Source organism: Centruroides vittatus, unplaced genomic scaffold, assembly GCF_030686945.1.
Source record: "Centruroides vittatus isolate TY-2023 unplaced genomic scaffold, ASM3068694v2 scaffold_769, whole genome shotgun sequence".
Taxonomy (NCBI): Eukaryota; Metazoa; Arthropoda; class Arachnida; order Scorpiones; family Buthidae; genus Centruroides; species Centruroides vittatus.
The window spans coordinates 5,219,813-5,242,366 of record NW_027122717.1 but is presented as its reverse complement, the minus strand read 5'-3'; the positions used below and the strand labels follow the sequence as shown (position 1 = coordinate 5,242,366).

Sequence of the window (22,554 nt, the reverse complement as noted above, 5' to 3'; positions counted from 1 at the left end):
GAGAGAGAGAAAAAGAAACCATTGGTCTAAACGTGGCACAAAATGTAAACAACGAGTCTCGGGATGATCAACACGTGTTAAACGATCTGTCAATGTCAAATCGAAAGGTAGAACTCTGACACAAGCGCTCATAAATAGTCAATACAGGGAAACGATATTGAAAAAGGGGGAAAGATTTAATAGATAGAAAAATATCACGTATGATCGTTACAGTTCCCAGACGATAGAAATCACAAATAACGGGCTAAATTGTGAGCACGAGTCTTGTGGGTTTATCAACAATCTCCGAGCACAATAGACAAAAAGGTGCCGGATATAGATACCCCGAATCGGACTTTACCCGTGACCTGAATCGGTCTCGGTTTTCACCTGGAAGCAAAGGAGAGACCAATCGGAAAGCGAGGAATGGGACGAGGAGCCAATCAGAAATACGAATAGAGGGAAAAAAACTATAAAAATCAAGGTCGAAGACAGTCTCCTCTGGATGAACTATATGTGAACTTTCGATGCAGACCGGAAGTCACGTTTTTCATTTAAAAAAACAATAATCTTTAAAAAATTGTAAAAATTTCTTAAAAATAAACGAGTTTCTAAAATTAACTCTTTTCTATCCGACTTCGAAAGAGCTAAGAACTGAGATGGACACCGTGGAAATTAATAAATACTTCTTACTTTATTATTCACCATCCATGCGTTATCATTCAAAATATCCAAATGCATTTCGCAAAATTTTCTTTGCCTCTTCAGTGGATATTACACCTTTACGACAGTGTTACATTTATATTCTATCAAATTTTCCCAGCATGCATCTACAGATAATCCGGTATTCAGGTTGATGACATTTGCATAATTTTTTGATACAGTAATGTTCCGCGATACGTCTTGTTACAATATTTTCAAATTTATACAATATTTTGATACTATTTCTATTTATGATACAATTATTATTTTTACAATGTTGATACCATGGGGATTCACTTCGCTTCAGGCGAATTGCCGCTTCATGCTCTTTAACACGTTGTTCAAGCTGTCTTCCCGTTTCTCCAACATAGATCTTACTTTCTGGGCATGTACATATTAGTTTGTAGACGACTCCTGCTGTTTTCAAAGGGTCTTGTGCATGTCCTACTATTCCTCTGTTTACCACATGAATACTTTTGCTTAATCTATTTTTCTGTTCGCCCACTAAGTTGACAGAACAATTATTAAAGTTATTTTTATATTTTTCATAGAACTTTTTAATATATGGTATTTTAATGTATAGGTTTTTACTTTTTTCTTCTTTTACATTATATCTACTTATTGTATAACAATTATACCACTTACGTATTACTTGTTGAGGGTAATCGTTAAGCAGATATTTTTTAAACAGATTTTCAGTTTCAAGTTCTATATACTTCTGCAATGTCGTTCTGTTGAGGATTTTTCTTAGTTCCATTATAAAAACGTTTCTCTTTATACCTAAAGGACAGTATGATTTATAGTTGATTACTTTGTTATTATTACAGATTTTTGTATACTTACGAAACAGTAGTGTTTTTTCGTTTCGTGTGATTGTAACATCTAAATAGTTAATTTCACTATTTTTCTCTTCCTCGTAGGTGAATCTAATATCATTGTTTAAACTGTTCGCATAAGTTTCGATGTTTTGGGCTGTGGTAATATTGGAATCATATAGGATTAATATGTCGTCTACATACCTGGCGTAGAAGGAAATACCTTGGAACTGGAAAATCTTTTGATCTAATGATGTCATGCATATATCTGCAATCTTCGGGCCTATAACGGACCCCATTGCTATCCCATCTTTTTGTCGATAAAAGTCTGTAGAAACCGAAAAATAGTTATTTTTAAAAGCAAATTGTATAAATTCTAAAACGTAATTAGGTAAACTATAATTGCTTAAACATTCTAAAATAAAGTTCCACTTAATTGATGGGTACATTGATTTTACATCTAGACTCATAAGTCTAAAGGATTCCTTGTTTTGACCATATAACAAATGCGAAATTAATTGGTCTGTATTTCACGTTTTTCAATTGAAAACTCCCCTCTGGAAAGCAGTTAATATGTTAAATCTGGAAGTGATAGATAAACTAGCAGAGATAACTCAATATAGTAATTTTTCAGGATGAAGAGTGAAGTAGAACAAGAATAAAACTTCGTTTCGTGAATTGCTTACATAGAAAAATAAAACTATCGACGATATGAATTTTGCACCGGCAAATGAACCTTGTTATTTAAAACTTTAATTAAATATTAACATAATAAATTAGACCTTTCATGAGAAGGGGAAGCAGTGGTATATCGAGACTAGAACACTTTAGAATTGAAACAATAGCGGCCCATTAGCTTTGATATAATAGTTGTATTATTAATTTATGTTTGACCAAGATAGAGTTTTTTAAAACTCCGCCCTGTGGGCACTAGGAGGGCCTCATTTAGCAAGCCCATGATGGATTCGGCCAAGCCTCCAATGGAGAGGCCAGATGGTGAGGGAGGGAGCAGCGCCGGATAAAGGGGCGGGCAAGCCGGGCGACTGCCCGGGGCGCCAAATTTTGAGGGGCGCCGATATAAAAATAAAATATTTTTTTACATTCATTATTTTTTTAGATTTTATAAATTAAAATTGATCATTTTTCATGAGACATCGATTTTTTTAGCAAGCAATAAATTGTTTTTTCTTTAATATTACCAAATAAAGGTCACACCGCTAATTATTTTATTATTGTCAACAGATATAAATAATATTCAAATTATTCAAAGAAAACTATTTGTATAGTCAGAATTCATAATAACTCAAAAAAAAGATTAATAGACAAAAACAAAAATTTACTAATTAAAATAATGAAACCTAAGAATTTTTATGGCTTTTATCACACAACATTGATGCAGACAAATGCTTTTTAATCTCTAAAAAGTTTATTTTTATTTATTTTGAAAAGATAATTTGTAATAAGTATCACGTATCACAACAATCTACTCAAAAAATGGACGAGATCAAATTTATAAATTACAAATATCAACAAAATTATGAATAGTCAAAGCAGCGCTGAATTATGCCTCTAGCGGGCCGTAGACAAAATTTAAATTGGGGCCCCATTTAAATAAGTTGCTTCTAAACAAATCTTATATAATGTGACATTAGCGTAGCTAGCATGGGTGACACCCGGTGCGGATATCGTAGTGTCACCCCAAGTCACACCGTAGTGTCACCCTTTTTAACTCTTTTATAAAACACTATTCAATTGTAATATCCTCGCACTCGAGCAGCTTGAACGTTATATCGAATATGCAATGTCGCGACATCTAAGTTTAGATTTAGAAAACAAATCATAACCATATATCAAGGAATATTCCTAGGTGATACGAAAGATCTCGTAGCGTACATTACTTCTGACGCACGTGGTGCTGTTGACCTTTTTTTAGGTAATGGCTAGTCGGGCGGAGCTTAGCAGGACTTCTTAAATACAGCCTTCTCTGTCCTATCGAGTTTCTTGAATAATTTTAACTCGTTTTCAAACAGAGAAATCTTCTGCACTGAAGTCGGGCTTTTCAAAATTACGGACACTAAACATTTGTCTACTTTGCCTATTCGATAATCCGGCCCTGGTCTTTATTACATCTAATATTACGAAGAGATCAGACCCCACTGTACTCGGCAAGAGATTGGTTCGGTTAAGCTTCTGTTTAAGTAAAATTTCTGCTCTTTCATCAGGGTTTTATTTAGGTTTCTAATTCCCTAATCGCTTAATTATTTAACTACTTTTTAAGTAGAAATAAGTCGAAACCGGTTACTTTGTACTCGAATATCTGTAGTCTTTGGAAAGAAGTGGAAAGAAATTTTTATGACAACCGATACATAAATCGTAAATTTAAGGAAAATAAATTCTAGAGCTTTTTTTGACACCATTGTACGTCTCATTCATTAAATTTGGTTGTAAATGATGCTGCCAAAGTAACAGTTAATTTTTATAACACTACTAGAATTGTACACGTTTTTTCTGCATCCCCTCACAGATGGGACATACTAATCGAATATCACGGTTAATACCGAATATCACCGGTGTACATAACATTGAAATCCGTAAGTAATATAAGATGGGAGAGCAGAATAAACGCAGAATAAATATATCAAATATTTTAATGGATTTTTTAAAACTCCTGTCAACTATACAGAACTATCATAAAATACATGCCTAGTAAATTTCCTATCGGTTGGGTTAAGTTATAAATCTAGTCTAGGATGGATAACTTTTTTATAACATGGGTCAGAATAAATTTTACGTTTTTCCGCGGACCGTAGTAGTTAATTGACGCCTTCTTGTGACTTGTAATTTTTTTAATCTGCAAATATGAAATAAATAAATAAAAAGTTAATTACTACATTTATTTCTCTTATCGTTTTCGAAAATTACAAAGAACTGGAAAAGTAACTATTAATTAGTTATTTTTCCAATTTAATAATCTATTAAAGATCTCGCGGGCCGGATAGAAACTTTTCGCGCTGTAGCTGGCCCGCGGGCCGGGGGTTGCCCGCCGTTGATCTAGTCTGCTCATGATTCACATAATCGGGCGAAGGCGGCCGAACATCTAGCAGGCAGGCGGCTAACAGCCCAGAACCGGTCCGGGATATAAAATTGGATGCTTTATGCGTGTGTTGCTTCTACCAGCTAAACCGGGTGAGGTTGGTGCTCTGTAAACAGCATGTGCCAATGCCTATATAATCTGGCTGATTGGAAACACCTGGTTTCGACATTCCTTCCGCCACCGAATTATTCGAATATACAATAGCAATCTTATCGTTTTTTTCACATGTAGTATAGAAATTTGTAAAAGATACATAATGCAGTTATAATAAAATATTAATTTTAATTAATGCAAAGTACGTTAAAATATGAAAATTTATATTTTATAAAATACAAGGGAAGGTCATTGGAAGGTGGAATTGGCGCTTCCATCGCTTGCAATGACGGCACGCCACTGATTAAAATGATTTTATATTTCATTTACCAAAAAGTAGCATGAAGTAGACCATGAAATTACAGAAGTGGCCTTAAAAGTAGCAAATAGCCCCAAATAAAAATTAGTAGCATGCTTTGTTGAAAAATAGCCCAAGTAGCGACTTTTCGCCCAGTCTGGCAACTCTGTTCCGGAATCGTTCTGTAATTAGCCGCCAGTGAAATTTTTAATATTTCGTACATCGCCATGTTAAGCTTAATGGCCGAACACTTAAGGCAACAGCCTACCTCTCTGGAGATTCCAGGAGCGAATTGTACGAATACAAAAACCACAGGAATTTTTTAGGGTGATCCTTCTGCTTTATCGGGCCCCGTATCTGACCTTAAGCTGCCCCATTGTGGGCTTGGTTGAACTAATAACGGGCTTGCTAAGAAAGGCTCTTTTAGTGCCCACAGAGTGTAAAGAGCTTAACAAAAAAGAAAACAAAGTTACACTGAACAATAGCGTTTGAACTATGGCCTGCCTAAAAAGTGTGGTTTGTCCTATTTATTATGGGAATTAAATATTAACTCTTTAAACTTGTCTAAACGTATGGAAAAAAAAATTAAAAAAAAAATTGGTGATTGTATAGTTGTAATTTGGATACTAAATTATATAAAATCCCTAATATAGTGTCCACAGAACAGAATGAGATAAACGGCCGGATGGCCGAGCGGTCAAGGTGGCATCCTACCGCTCTGGGGATCCGGAATTGAAGCCGGGCGGGACGAAAAATCCCAGGAATTTTTCGGGGGTTGGTCCGTCCAAGTATGTCGAGCCCCGTCCTTCACCACTCGATCGCCCCATTGTAGCCCTGGCCGAATCCATAGTGGACTTGCTAAAAAAGAGGCCTTCTTCGGGCCCACAGAGTGGAAAGAGATAGATCTACAGAAGAAACATACATAAAAAGCTTTAATGTAGGTTTCTTTTTAAAAATATTTATTTTTACCTTAACTACTTTTAAATAAAATATTTTATTTATTTATTAATTTATTATTTTTTGCACTTTTTATATGACATTCTCCCGCGTTCTAAAATCTGCGACAATTTTATAGCCCAATCGTCGTCATCTGTCAGTAAACAAATTTAAAAGCGAAAATGGCCGAGTTTGAACGCGTTCCTGTCGTCAACGTGAATGTAAAAAACGTAAATTTTCTCTATCCGAGCATTGTGCTAGCTATTAAAAATTCCACTTTCATATCTATCGATTTGGTAAATATTTAATTACATACTTACAGCAAATAATATAATACAAGCCAACGTAATTAATGTATAGTCATTTTATTATATCCAAATTATAAAGTAATTCCTGTGGATATTGTGAAAATTATTTTTAATAGCAATAAGTTATTCAAAACTTATGATTCCAGTTGATACAATTGCAGATGTGAATGACACTGTTGGGACTTTAACAGAGATGTAGAGAGGGGCTGTGGGAGAAAAAAGTCAAAGGAACCATACTTCTATGTGTGGACCTTTGCAAGATATTGCCCCCCAAAATCGGCTTACTTCCAGAGAGCAATGGGGAGTCTATGCCAGTTTTGAGGAGCCCACTTGACTGTTCTTGGAGTGCTTGATGTTATATAATTTTAGGGGAGTGGGGGCTGTGAACGCCAAAGTGCATAACTATGTGCAGAATGTCTGGTTAAGTGCGCTGTTGCTTGCCTTGACTGACACAGAGCGTGCAGAATAGGCAGTAGTACTGGTTCAAGGTAACAACTGTTTTAAGTCAGAAAAAGTTAATGCATTTACAATTTGTTATAGACCTTGCTGTGCCTGTAACATAATTTGCTTGCAAGCATAACATTTGTAAGCAAGATGGCAACTGGAACTATCACCATTGGATTTCTATGTTTGGAAGTTAATATTTTGGAAAGGGTTACATGTCAGACTTTTCTTTATTCTTTACTGATAAATATTGTTAGAATGGCTGACCGTTGTGCTGGGCTGTCTGTTAAACACACAATAGGCTTAGCAGAATGTGCAGCATGACTCCCTGTAACACCTGGGAGTAGGCTGTAGGCTTTGGAGATGGGTTCAATGATCTAAAATAGAATGTCGTGATTTTTGAATGATTCGGTTCGTATATTTGGCCTCCTGTTGATTGGTGGAGACTGTTCCGGTATAAACTTGTGTATGTGCCGATGTTTAAGGTGGATAAAGGTATACTTTTCATGTATTAGGGAAAGTCTCATTGTCTTTAAAGTTGATAACCTTTTTCAAAATTGCCTTGTATATCTCTATTGGTTCAAGATAGCACAGTTATGCTTTATTAGATGTTCGACGAAGAATTCTAGTCATATTGGTCCATATTGAGCAGTTAGCGTTCAAGGCAGATGGGATATTTAAGTATAGCATATTGTTTTCTCCTAGCATTGTGGATTGCTTTACAAAGTGATAGCTTTATGAAGGCATAGTTTATGTACCATGTTGATTAACAAAGCACATTTTGTAGCTGCAGAAAAGATGTATAAGTTTACAATGTTATTTGGTTGGCATAGCCATAATCCAAAGGATGATGGCTAGATACTGCTTAATATTGCAATAAGAAGCCTAACTCAATATGTGCCTTATTAATCAACCAGATATTAAACTATGCCTTAGTAATCTGCAATACTAGGAGATAGTATGCTATACTTAAATTTCTCATCTGCCTTGAAGACCAACTGTTCAATATAGACCCAACAACTCCTTTCCACTATAAATGTGGGAATTGTATCTTTGATTGAGTTTCTCATGTTCCACCTTCTAAAGAAACACTAAATAAATAAATAAATAAATCAGTGATGAGTACCAACTCTCTCAGGTGCTGCTGACTTTTGATACTTCAAAGTTTACTGCCTGCAAGCCATTATAAACAATAATTTTTTATAATATTTTCCTACTTTTTCAACTGAAATATATAACAATATAATGTATTATCATTTTTTATTACAGTTTAACATAATTATAAAAAATATATAGAAGTGCTAAATTTTCTGATTTATTTTCAAATTTATATTACTTTAGGAATTAAGTGGAATTGGGAATAGACGTGAAATTAATTGTAGGTAAGAACTATTTTTTTCTTTTTTGATAAAAAAAATATTATTTTAATTGATTTAAACTCTTTATTTTAAGATTTTATCAAAGTATTTAATTAATATTGCTTTAATATTTTCTGTACATATTTTCTGTATTTTTTTTACATTATTGGGTGATGGCTATTGCCAAACAAGTTAACAAAAGCCAGATCTGCTCATTAACATGAAATAAAACTAATCATACACTTAGACTTGTATGTGCAAGTATTATACTAAAGTGAACTCATTACTAAATACACAAAGTCATGGTATTCATTTACTAAAATCATTCACTGTATGAGTACCATGTGACACAGCATTTACTCAATGTATTGAGTAAATTAATTGAAACTAAATACAGTAGAACCCTGGTTAATGAACTTAATCCGTTCCGTGACTCCGTTCATTAACTGAATTGTTCGTTAACTGAAGCAATTTTTCCCATAGAAATTAATGCAAATACTATTTATCTGCTCTAGCCTCTGAAATTTTTGTGATTTTATTTGTGAAGTACAGTAGATTTTCTTTGATGAAAACATAGTATCTATCATTACAGCAACAAACATGTAAACTTTATTTAATAAAATAGCAATGTATATACCTTCATCTGTTGTAGTTAGTGGCAGAGGAGTGGAAAAATACAGAGCTTAATGCTTAGAAGGGGAATCTCCCTCCAAAAAAATAATGGGTTGTACTTCATCGGGAGATTCTTCAAGTCGAGGTCTCTTTTGGTAAGGAACAAGAAATTGATCTAAAGTTGATTGTCTTACTCTTTTGATCAAAATTTTTCTCAAATGTGATATCACATTGTCATTTTCAATTGACACTATCACTTTTCTTTTTCTTGGATGCCATATTGATTAAATATTAATATATAAATCACAAAACTGAAAAAAGAAGTTGAGCATAAACACTCGGAAAAGCAATGCTTAAATCGCACATGACTAACAGCAAATAAAATTTGACACAAAAACCATTACGTTTGTTATCTGAATTTCGTCCATTATCCGAGACAAAATTTTTGTAAAATAAAAGTTCGTTAATCGATTTGGTCGTTAATCAGGGTGTTTGTCAACTGGGGCGTACTCTGAAAGAAATTCTTCCAGAGTATTTAGGAATTCCAGAAGTATCCAGAGTATCCAGAAATTCTTCCAGAGTATCCAGGAATTCATAATTAAGTAAAAAAAAATTTCAGGAAATTCAGAAATTTTCTTACTTATTTATTTTTTTCTGTAATATATATATATTTTTTAATGTATGCAGTTTATTTTAGTCTAATTCCATTTACTGAAATTGTTTTCAATGTTATTTGTTAAAAATTTTTGTGTGTAAGATTTAGTTAAAATAATATTAACAGGATTTTGATGAAATATATAAAAATTGAAAAGTCTTTATAATTCAATAAAAATTACTTTATGAAGAACAAACATTTTGAATTAGCTAGACTATTTAAAGCCAGGTTCAATTGTCTGGAATAAGAATTATTTAAAATATAAAAAGTCATAGAATGTCACAGTAAGAATGTGATAAATTAATTTGTTAATAGTCATTAAAAATGCTGAAAATGTTTATTTTCAGCCTTTTGCTGAATTATAAAGATTTTCATTTTGAAGTTTTATATATTTACATGTTGGGAAAGTTTGAATGTACGTAGTGAGTTAAATTCTTGCTGCAGACATTCAATTTTGTGTATTCCTAACCTGATGGAGGCCCCTGAATGTGGCTGAAAATGAAAATATTATATAGTTACTACTGGAAAGTGTGAGAAATGTGTAGTTTTTCTGTTAAATTAATAATAATAGTTAATTTTGTAAATTTAATTAATTCAACATATTTTTAAATTTAGTTCAATTGAGGACAGATATAAAGCATTATCTGAAGTTGCTAAAACACGTGCTATTATTTCTTTTGGAATATCCTGTTTTAAATTACAATCAAACTGTCCCAATTCTAAAAACTGTCTTGGCATTAGGTAAGTAAATTTTTTTAATACTAAAATATATTTTAAAATATATTATAAATTACATTTTAAGATATCAATTTTCAAAAATAATTTTTTGTGTACATTCAACTTAGAACTTGGCACCATAATTAAATTAATAAAATTATGACTGATAATTGAGGAAACCAAATTATTTTTAATATACAGTTTAAGACTATATAGTAATGAGTCTTTCGATGTCCTTTCTTACACCTCAGGAAAATAACAGTCTTATGGCAGAGTCAATTTTTTATTAGAGGCTGCTCATCTGCCTCACTATGCAAAACTACAGAACTTCCTTCTGGTGATAGCACAAATGTATATTATATTATTATTTTTATTTAGGCTGCAATTTTTGACAAGACTATGTCTCATCTCTAAAATTGCACTGCTGTCAATGGCTTAGAGGTATGAAGGAGTACATGTCAGGAGTCTCAATTTGGCACAGAATATTTGGTGCCCAAATCATGCACACACAAACTAAACCAGACTTGTAGGTAGTCAGGGGACTGAGAACCGGTCAAAAGAAAATACGAAATGCTGAGACTGTTTCTACAAACCAAACAGCTGCAAGTGTGAGATTTGCACATGTGTTGCTCATGCTCTCTGGGACATAGTCTTGTCCCAAAAATGGCTTTGCCGTTTTACTTGTTAGTCATATCTTTAATTTATTTAATTTAAAATATATGCTGTACATTATACTATACCTCCTGTCTCTAAGCTTTCTATATCTCGTCTTGACTTTTGTGAATTAAACTCCTCAAGATAAGGAAGGATAGATGGATGACAGTAGGAATTTACAGGATTACAATTTTTTCAAATTGCAGCCCAATAACACTTTGAATTATTTTTTATTAATTTAAAACTGTAATTCTCAACAGATATATTGTATCATGTGAATTACAGTTGATTCCGTTTAATTGGGACACATTGGGACTAACTATTTTTGTCCAATTAAGTGGCTGCCCCAATTAAACAAACTAATAATAAATTCCAAAATAAAATATGTAATACAAAGGTAAATAAATAAAGTAGGTAAAAATAATAATTAGGTACCTACTTTAATGCTTTATTAAACAGAAAATATTTGTACTATAAATTTGCCAGACTCACAACAATAGATAACTAATTTGCATCATGCTAATGTTACCAAATACAGTATTAGTAGTGACATACACAAGGGTTGACTGTTTGATTCATTCCTGATCGAATGATTTTTCCTTTCTCCTTTTTTAGTTAGAACATGAAAAAGGAAAGCATTTGTCCAAAAGTCACCTTACGGTCTTCCTTTGAGCATAGTTTCCTTTACTTGGAGATGGGCCACTTCAGCACAAGCATCCATAGAATCCACCAGCTCCGGATGCTGGTCTCAATGATTGGATGGCTGCTGTTCAAATCTAGACGTAATTATTCACAAAATACTTTCTAAGGAAACTCTAGCTGTCTTCCAACTCAGTCGAGAGACCTTGAAAAATTGCCCGGGGATCTTTGTCCCTTTGCTTTTGAAGGGATCGTCTAGTCCAATCCAGAGCAGAGTCAGTAGCTCACATTCAGGTCCATCTCAGACGAGATCCCTGTGTGATACATCCTGCTATGGTGACGCCCTCTGGAAAAACTGAACTGCCTGAGCAAAAGACAAAATTGCTTTGTCTCTGCCAATTGTTAGGTCTACACAACATTAGTGCATGTAGTGTCTACATATTTTCGGAAGATCCCTAAAATATATTGAAACTTGCTAAATTCCTTTTCTGCTACTGCCCCAATTAAGCAAAAAGTTGTCCCAATTAAGTAATTAAATTATATATTAATTTATTAGTTTGGTTTCCATTCTTTGGGATTTGGCCCAATAAAGCGGCTGCCCTGATTAACCAATGGCCCAATTAAATGGAATCGACTGTAGTTTAGTAATTATGAAATAGTTGCAAATGGCAATTTATACGGGAGCAAAAGAACTTAAGAATAATAATGTTTTTTTATATATTCCTTACTTTAGTATAGTGTTGAACACAAAAAATTTTATATATAAATAACCATTAATATTCAGCTTTTTGTTACTTTGATAATAAAGATAATTTGGATATGTATCTGATTATCAGTCAGTTTATAACTTTTTGAAGCAGTGCTAATAATATCTAAATCTTAATTTTTTATTTATAACGAATTATGACCTTAGCTTTATCACAATATATAAAATTTTACAAAAAATTTACATGATTAATAACCAAATTTTTATTTATCTAGCTTGATTTATACCCTCAAATTGCTTTTTACCATTACGTCATATATTAATGTCATATTTTCTTGTTGTGTAAATTAAATGACTATTTATTTATTATTATGTTATAATTTTCATAATTGTATACATCTAACTGCTTCTGATATCAAAATTTTAGTAGTATTACTAAAATTCTTGAGGTTTTGTAGCCTATATCTGTTTTGGTAGATTTAACCTCTTATAGAAAATAGTATATATAAATTCATAATATTTAAAATTAATATCTTAAGATTTAAAATTTCTGTTGTAAAGTAGTAATAATATGATATAATCAAAGTTTCTGTATTTAGAGCACTGTACTGCTGTAACCAATAAGCAGATTGATGCCAACATTTATGTACAGATCATGCAAAGGATGCAGAAAATGTAGAAAAGAATTTAAAAAAAGAAATTTAAATTTACTTCAAAAACTTCACCTAGAGAGTGCTCTACAGGAAAATACACAAAATAAAACACATTAAGTGGTGAAAGACCAACCTTAAAGTGACCTGTTAACTTGGTATTTTTAACATTATGAATAAAGTCAGTCAAAACAATGACATGGATCTGAATCTGTGATTTCTGATTGTGGGATCATTTAAAGAATATGATTTATCATTGAAATGTTATAACTTTGGCAGTGTTAAGGATTGTATTACACTGCATGTACAAAGCATCATTGGAGAGCAGTTGTGGTCAGCTGGAGAGCATACTGTTTATGGCCTCCAAATTTAACACTGAACAATGGGATGTATATTGAACAAAATTTTTTACAATAGTAAACAGCTGCATAAGGCATGTCCCTTGCAGAATGAATAAATCTGTTTTCCTTGTGTTTTTGTTGTTTTGATTTGTGTATTTTCATGTAAAGCATCCCCTAGCACAGGGGTCTGCAACCTGTGGCTCGCGAGCCACACGCAGCTCTTTGGATGTGAAGCTGTGGCTCTTTAGTTCCATATGCAAATATTATTTATTTTATCAAAAAAAACATTTAAAAATCGTTCTGAATTAATTAACGAGGATTAGGCATTGATTCTATCTCTCAGCCACTTGTACTCGCTTTTCACTGCACTCCTTCTCCGTGACACGCGTCGTCACTGTTGTCAGTCCATTGGAAGCTCTCGAATGACACCATCGTCGGATGTTTCTATGTAGGTTTTAATTTGCTTTCGACACAAGACAATTTGGCATCTTCACCAGTGCTTTGGCTGTGACGTATAGTTTGTTGTTTCAAGTAAAAGAGTTAGAAGCGAATTATCTTCTCAAAGTTATGTATGTACTGTACATATATATTTATATTAATAATAAAAAAACCAAAGTAAAGGTAGGTAACAGAATAAGTATTATATTTTTAAAATACATATTATACATATTTTTTTCCAAATAAGATACCTAACTACTTTTTTGAAGTCAATAAGAATTGTCAAAAAAGAAACAAAGTACTACTGTTGGATATTACCGCAAAAGTGTTTTTATTAAAATATATATTTAATAAATTACCTATAAATTGTTAATTAATAAACCTATTTTCGAACTCTGAGGATCAAAGTAGGTAGGTATTTGCAGTTTTAGATTGTTTATATGTTTGGCAATTTTCATTGATTTCGGCATAGCTGGGCATAACACCTTTACTCATAAACTAAGTATCTAATATTTGCCAAAATTAAAAGAAAAAACTAAAATGTGCAGACTGCGCCATGATAAACACGTTCTGACAAGTCCGTTCGTGCTAGTCAGCGATCACTGCACATGGGAGGTGACCACAGATGCGATGAAACTATGTACTTATAGTCAATCAGTACGTGAGAGAGTGAGACAAACAGTGTTTCGTGTCTAAATTATTTATTTTAATAAATAAATTATTAGAGAATTATTTATTTTATTTAGGTAAGTATTTTTAATTGGGAAATATCATTGTAAAATGTTTTTTGATAAATTATATTTCATTATGCCCAGCTTCTCGTATGTATTTACTTAGGTATACGTTGACATAGTAAATAATTGCAAAACTTGTCATCTGCTGTTTTGGATACCTAAATAATAATTTTAAAAATTCTTTAGTACAGCTTCACCGCAAGCATGGCATCTACAAAAAAAAAGAGAAGAACTGAAGAAGAGCATTGAGAATTCAATCGGGATTGGACAGAGTCGTTCGCTTTCATATGCAACTCAGATGGCCTTCCGACTTGTCTCATTTGCCACGAAAAACTCGCACACAATAAGAAATCAAATTTAGAGAGACACTTCACTAAAAAACATACTCAGTTTGCTAGTAAATATCCAGCCGGCGAAGAACGAAAAAAAGCTGTCGACGAGCTCCAAAAACAAAAACAGCAATCAAGTTCCATGTTAAGTAACTGGACGCAATCTACAAGTAATGTTAATCTGGCAAGCTTCGCGGTATCACTAGAAATTGCAAAAAAAGGCAAACCATTCACAGATGGTGAGTATGTCAAAGATTGCTTCATACGTGCATCTGAAGAACTGTTTCGTGATTTCAAAAACAAACCAGAAATCTTGAAAAAAATCAAAGAATTGCCACTATCCGCTAAAACAGTACAAGATAGAATAGCTAAAATGTCTTCAAATGTAACATATTTGCAGGTGGAAGATATTCAACTTTCTTCTGCCTTATCACTTGCTATAGATGAGTCTTGCGACATAAAAGACATGGCACAAGTTACCCTTTTTGTCAGGTATATGTCTTCCCAAGGTCCAAAAGAAGAACTTCTAGGATTGCTACCGCTCTCGGGACAAACTAGAGGGGAAGATATAGCGAATTCCGTGCAAAAATGCCTTGAAGACAATAAGATCGATTTAAATAAAATCATTTCAATAGCAACTGATGGAGCCAGAAATATGACAGGAAAAAATAAAGGGGCAACAACGATTCTTCAGAGCAAAATAAACCACGAAATTCTTACGTTTCACTGCATAATACACCAAGAAACGCTTTGTGCCCAAACATTTCCGGCTGAAATAGTTGAGGTCATGAATTTGGTAATCAAGATTGTTAATAGCATCTTGTCAAAAGCACTCTACCATCGTCAGTTTAAAGAATTCTTAAACGAAATGGAGACTCAGTATTCTGACCTCCTTCTTCACAATAAAGTGCGATGGCTGTCCAAAGGTAAGGTGTTGAAACATTTTGCTTTGTGCTTGAATGAAATAAATACACTCCTAAATGAAAAAGGCATTAATCACCTTGAATTAGAGAACAACAAATGGTTGCAAAAATTTTACTTTATGGTGGATATCACAGCGAAATTAAATGAGCTGAATCTAAAACTGCAAGGAAAGGGAAACCCAGCCTATGTTTTGGTAGAAGAATTGGTTTGTTTTGAAGAAAAATTAATTCTTTTTGCAGAAGATATTCAGAGCGGTAAATTACTTCATTTTCAATTTCTAAAGCAATATCGCGATAAAACCAGTGCAACTGTTGACACGAATTACTTCAGCACAGCTATAAAAAAAATTAAAGATGAATTTGCTGACAGATTTGAGCAATTCAAAACCAACAAAACCACTCTAGCATTCATAGTAAATCCTCTCAACACAAATAGTAACAAAATCCACATTGAGCCATTTGGAATTGATACTGGATCTCTAGAAATGCAATTGATCGATTTAAAAAGTAAAGCTTTGTGGAGTGGAAAATTTACAGAGTTGAAAAGCAAGTTGGAAGAGTTGGAGGTCCAGAAATGTATGTACGTAACGCAACAAAAGTGGACAGCTTTAAAAGAAATGTCACGAGTTAAGGCACTTATATTTGACACATGAAATAGTCTTGCAGATTGCTACAGTGAGGTGAAGAAGTTGGCATTTGGAGTGCTGACTATCTTCGGATCGACATATTTGTGCAAGCAAGCGTTCTCTTGCATGAATATAATTAAAAGTAAAGTAAGAAGCCAACTAACAAATGAAAATTTAGAGTCGTGTTTGAAACTTAAAACAACAAGTTATGAGCCAAATTTATCCAAACTTTCTAAAACCATGCAAAGCCAATGCTCCCATTGAATTTGTTTGCTCAATTGTTTGTTATTGAAGTACAAGTTAGTGTTGTAAGTAAATGTTTAATTAATAATAAAGACCTTTAATGACAAATAAAAAAAAGCAGAAGAAAAAAAACACAGAACACCAGGTTTTTGGTTACACCCCAGCATACTTAAGTAAATGTTTAATTGTTTTAATTTTTTACTTAAATAATAAGTAATTATCTAATAATGCCATATATATATTATCTAATTTGTTGTGAAAAACACTACTTATATATGAATAAATAGATATTTTTTTCTTATGAATAAATAGATTAGTTTTTTTTTAATCAAAAAACTTTATTTATGCGAGTACTATTTATTGTTGGCAAGAAAAAATTTTGTGGCTCTTTGAAATTTTGTAAATTGTAATTTTTGACTCTTCCGACTCAAAAGGTTGCCGACCCCTGCCCTAGCAGAAGTTTTTGAACTAAATTTCTAAATTTTTGTTTTGCAAAATTCTTTTCCACATCCTTTGTATAGTCTATACAACTTTTGGTGTCAACCCACTTATTGGTTATAGTTACAAGTGCTCTGAATAAGGAAACTTTAATTATGGCCACTATTCAAATATAAATTTTTAACATTATTTTGTTTTAATTCATATTTTAATCAGTTGAATATATTATTTTCTAGGTTTTTAGTACAAACATATAATGTAGTGGTCCTTTGTAATGAAAATTACATTGTAGAACCAAATTCCTTACAATTTTTAATTCAACATGGATTTGATTTTAATTATCAATACGAATTTGGACTGCCATATCATCGGGGAAATGATAAGGTAAAATTATAAAAATAATAATTATTATCTATTTTATCCAGTTCCTGATTCCTGATTTATACTTTACTGAATTATACACACAATTCCAATTTTGATAATTGATTGTAAGTTCTTTCTATGCAAATTTTCATTAAATTTTTTATATCAGAAATGCAGAATTAACATGAATTAAAGAATAGTAAGTAAGTAAAATAAATAAAGTTTTATTTCTCATATAATTGTAAAATTATCAGGATGCACTAATACTATAAATTTAAAATGTCATCTGTATTTATTAAACAGTTTTAACAACTTTAAAAAATTGAATGTAATCATGTTAATATATTTCTCTGTTTAATGATAGATTCAAGATATCCTCTTTTTCTAATAATTCTTTCTGATCTATGGCCCCAAGAGGGCTTTAAGGTCAACTAATCATGGGCACCTTAATCATCTGGCCATCCTGTTTAACAGCAATTATGCTATGGTGAAATGAATTTTGAATTTAATTTATTGAATTGAAGTTTGTACAAGTAAAATAAATATATTTATTATTATTTTATTTTTTATTTTTTTGTTTGAACTAAAAATGCAAATTATGAAAATATATTACTTGGATATGTTTCCACTTTACAAAACTTTCCTATATATTTAAATGCTACAAATTTCATTAATACAATATTATGTTTTCATGCAAAATAATTGTCTTTAAAAAATCCAGCAGTGAGTTGCATAACTTTCCTGGCAAAAAATATTTGTTTAAGAAACACATTAGCAAATTAATTATTATGCCTTTTTAACTCTATTTAAAATTTATTTTGTTTACTAGTACTTTCTATATATTAACAGGACTTATTATACTGGAAATTATGGATGCAGATATTTAGTCTTACAGATCAAAAATAATGTTTTTTATTTAGTTCACCTTTCAGGTGAACTAAATAAAAAACATTATTTTTGTGTGTGTTTTCGTGACGTACCCTAACTGTGTACCAAATTTCAACTTTCAACTTCTAACTGTTTGGGCTCTGCGCTGATCATCATTATCATCATCATCAACTCGTCTCGATTATATATATAGATTAGGAACATTTTCTACAGAAATTTATATAATGAAAAATTATGTTGTGAATTCTTAACATCAAGCAGGAGCTGGATACATTTATTTCTTTTTTCATTTTTTCAAATCTTATATTTCTTAAAAATAATTCTCTTAAAATATTTATAGGATGAATCAAGTATAGACACACCTAGTCTTCGCAACCTTTTAAATGAAATAGTAATAGCAAAGCATCCCATTATACTTCATAATGGTCTCGTAGATATAATATTTCTCTATCAGAACTTGTATTGTGAACTTCCTTCATCATTTCCATCATTTTTGGCAGATTTGTCGGAACTTTTTTCATCTGGTATATATGATACGAAATATATCAGTGAGTTTCAAGCTAGATTGCCTGCATCATATCTTCAATATATATTTCGCAAAAAGTAATTATTTAATCTAATTATTAGTATCTTATAATTTATATGTAAATTTTTTTTTTTTTGGTAAAATATATTCTGAAATAATTTAAAATGTAATGTGTTTTAAGATAGATATCAATAACTCAATCATATTAAAAAAAATAATTGTTTTTTTCCCAGACAGAGAGAAAATGCAAATAAGATGAAAAATGAAAAACATTATATTGCAATTGAATTTGTATCATATAAGGATTTGAGTGATATTGAACATCTCAGGTGTCATTTGAGAGAGGTTCCAGAAAAAAAAAATTCTGTAACAGTATGCAAAAATTATGCAGTAAGTATATTATTTATTACATGCAGATTTGCAACACTTAACAATGTTTTGCTTAATAACTTCACATAAGATTACAATGGAACTGAAAAATTTGTAACTGTCTGTACCTTTTCTATGTCTAGATACATAAACATTTATCATTGTATTACGCTTGAATGGCTTGGGTGCAAAAAGTGATAAGCCACACAAAGAAGAATTTAAGAAATAGCACATTTAAATCTTTAAATATATCAATTTCAGGATTTGTTTGATTGATTGACATTTAAATCTATAATCATTTATTTGTTATGGCTTTCACCTTTACAAAGGAGTTACAGAACTCATATCAACATTATTAATACAAACATTGTTATACATAATTGTAAATAGATAATAAATGATATAACTTAAATTAGTAAAACTGTTAACATGTTTAATGAATAACAGAAAAATTTATAAATTTTATATAACATTACGGAACTTAAATTAGCATCATATAAACAAAACATATTAAAATCAGTTGTCAAAAAAATTTCCTTGAAGTGTTCAGTGAATTCACAAAATACAAACAAATGGTTCTTAACATTTTCAGAAATTCTGTTACATAGGGACAATTGGAGTAAGCCAATATATTAATTTTATGCCCATTTAATACAATAGTATAGTTATTAAGTCGTAATTGTATTATTAAAGATTTAATCTTATAATTTAAATTTGATTTAAATGTGATATTTCTTAAAATCTTTGCCATATTAATAAGTGCATTAAAAAAAATTCAGAAATGAGTTGCTTAACTTTCCAGCAACATTTAAAACTGTGTGGTGCCATCTGTTGTTATAATTTGTTTTAAAAATTTTTAATATTTTTGATTATTATAAAATAGCAAAAAGCTTTATTTATTTATTTATTTTTTTGACCAATTGCCATATTTTCCCTCTGTTATATATAACAGATCCAGATAAGTAATAAAACTAATAAGAAATACAGTAGAGAGTCGTTAATCGGAACACCGGTAATCGGAATGGCCGGTAATTGGAACGATTTTCAGTCGGACTGTGTCGTGCTGAATTGAACGTTTTTGATACTAGATTTACTTCTAAAGTATAATTTTCATGTTTTTTATATTCTTCAATATATTTATTTTGTTTGTACAAAATGCAGAAATAATTTTTAACGATACGATAGCTTCGATTATTGTTATAAAAATTTTCGTTAGGTTTAAAATCGGCGAAAATTCAACACGAAGCGACACGCAACGGAGAAAAATTCAACACGAAGCGACACGCAAGGGAGAAAAATTTGAACATCGGACAGGTTAATATATTTTTTCGTACAAAGTCGGTAATGGGAACAAATGACTAATCTGAACACCCCCAGTCCCCAATTGATTCCGATTTTCGACGCTCTACTGTAAAACTTGATTTCTTTTTTCAAACTTGATAAGATATTACAAATTTTATCAAAATATTAGTTTATTTTAAAACAACTGCACATTAATAATTGGTCATAGAAATCTATAATAATTGGCACTTTAATTTTTTATATTTGATTAATTAACATATTATCATTTATTCTTAGTGCAACTATAAAGTATTTTTATATTAAAAAAAATTCAGATATGAAAATAGTCCAACAATTTACATTTCTTATTGAATTCACATTTTGATTAAATTTTAATTTAATTTTTCATACGGTGGAACCCTGTTTATCCGACTCAAACAGGACTGGGTTGGATTCGGATGACCGAAATTTCAGATAATCTGGAAAAATTGTTAACATCATAAATAACACAGTTTATAGACTTTTTATTTTATATCTCTAGTTTTTTATTTAATGTAACAACTACTTTCTTTCCTTTAGACATCATTTTCACAGTGTTTACTTCATTTCACAAATGTTTGATGAGTAAAACTTTTAGAGGATTAAGGGTGTTGAGTGAATAATAACTCACATGGTTACAAAGAATAAACTTATTAAAACATGTTGACTGCCATGCAAAGCGCAGCTTTTTTATTCAACAGGAAAGTAGCAATTTTTTAAAATTGAAAATCATTAAAGATTAGAAAAGGTTCAACAAGATAGTGAGTAAATTTAAAGAACACTCCCTCAGAATGCATAACAATGAACATCATGCTGATTCATAGGAAACACTGGCAAGAATGTAATTAGGAGTTCCTTTATTTTTTGCATTTATAGGTTTTTTGTATGTCTAATTTTTGTGACAGGCATTGTTTTATAATCCAGATAAACAGTTCCACAATGTTAAATTTTTAATTTAATATGCAGAATATTTTAATCAAATTTATCTTAAAATATAACATTTTGTTATGCAGAATCATGGCTGGTGTTCTAAGGGAAAGGATTGTACAGATTCTCACAATGTTGATGATGTATTGGATAAACAAGGATGTGGTTTGCCGTCCAAAAAAAGGAAAATAGAAGACATTAAAGAACAGGAAATAAGTACCAGTAAAATATCTGTAGACAATTCCTTAAGTCATACTGGACATAGAGCAGGCTTTGATGCATTTATGACTGGATTTGTTTTTGCATCTTTTCTTGAAGCTCATTGTAAACTCAAATCTCCCTCAGGTTTGACTGCAATGCTAGAATCTGGATTTGATAAAACTGTTAATAAAATATATCTTATAGGCAAGAATGTTCCTTTAATAGTGACTAAAGGAAATTTTGCCAAATCTAGTAGTGAGCACAAGAAAAACTACAGAAATTAAATATTTAGGTATATTTTTAATAAAAATAAATATATTTATTAAATATTGTTTGTTAATTAATTTATTTTTATACAGAAATTAATTTCTTACTAAAAAAATTTATCAACAATTGTTATAGCTGTATTAAGTATAAAATTTCTCACATTTTTTGGAACTGAGTTTGATTACATTATAAAATTTGGTAATTTTTTTTTTACTTTTTGATTTTTTATAAAAACAGACTATCACTTTTTGTTATAAATTATTATATAAAAAATATTACAATTTACTTACAATTCATTACTAGTTATCTGAAATAAGTGTATTGAAAATGAGAGATTATTACAACTCCTATGATAAATTTAAATCTGATAAACAATTCTGAAAATAAATTAGTATTAAAAAAACAAAAAAATTTTTCAAGATTAATAAATCTGATCAAATCAATTACGTTAAAAACAATAGTTTCTTTATAATAATTGATCAAACTGTTCTTTTTAGCAAATGATCTGACGATGTGTTTTGATTTCTCAAATGTTTATCTTGTTTTTCTACTGACTTCTTTATTTTAAGGATTATTTATAAATTCAGAGTAACGATTTCTACACCTAATTTTATATTTTTGCTAAAATTAAAAGATAAATCGTTATTAAAATTTTACATTAAGATAACGTTTTAGTGTTCAGCTTCAAATTTTTGTATAGTTTATTAATATATGAACGATTTCATTCTGAAAAGGTCAATATTTACTTTTCAATCTAATGTGTACAGATTTAAAACGTTCACTTCTCTTGAATATAGTCAGAATTTATTTACATTAGTCTGAATAAATCAAATATGCTGTAAAAGTATTTCTCTTAACTAAATTTTCCAATTGCACGCAATAAAAAATATTCATTGCGATAGTTCTTATATAATTGAGATAATTAACTAATTATTTTTGGATCAATAAACGGGTACCGGTT

At 31.0% G+C, this 22,554-nt stretch overlaps 1 protein-coding gene and 1 long non-coding RNA gene across 3 annotated transcripts; both read left to right on the top strand.

Moving 5' to 3' along the window:
- The first annotated feature begins 6,088 nt into the window (after positions 1–6,088).
- LOC136989808 (target of EGR1 protein 1-like) lies at positions 6,089–21,721 on the top strand. 2 transcript variants are annotated; one of them, XM_067288082.1, is made up of 7 exons: positions 6,089–6,213; positions 8,011–8,051; positions 9,910–10,035; positions 16,969–17,116; positions 18,324–18,586; positions 18,743–18,899; positions 21,212–21,721. In XM_067288082.1, exons 1-7 carry the CDS (start codon positions 6,100–6,102, stop codon positions 21,608–21,610), a joined length of 1,248 nt encoding a protein of 415 aa, XP_067144183.1. In that variant the 5' UTR covers positions 6,089–6,099; the 3' UTR covers positions 21,611–21,721. The 2 variants fall into 2 exon arrangements, with proteins under 2 accessions (XP_067144183.1, XP_067144184.1); XM_067288083.1 differs by lacking the exon at positions 9,910–10,035.
- Positions 16,236–16,590, top strand: LOC136989812 (uncharacterized). Its single transcript, XR_010882964.1, has 2 exons — positions 16,236–16,354; positions 16,459–16,590. It is a non-coding gene; the product is annotated as an uncharacterized lncRNA (long non-coding RNA).
- Positions 21,722–22,554: the final 833 nt, after the last annotated feature.

Bases quoted from the DNA above. Each gene is read 5' to 3' on its own strand.
- LOC136989808 (XM_067288082.1), top strand. From the start codon at position 6,100: ATGGCCGAGTTTGAACGCGTTCCTGTCGTCAACGTGAATGTAAAAAAC. The intron at 6,214-8,010 runs GTAAATATTTAA...ATATTACTTTAG, and splicing joins CTTTCATATCTATCGATTTG to GAATTAAGTGGAATTGGGAA. The intron at 10,036-16,968 runs GTAAGTAAATTT...ATTATTTTCTAG, and splicing joins AAAAACTGTCTTGGCATTAG to GTTTTTAGTACAAACATATA.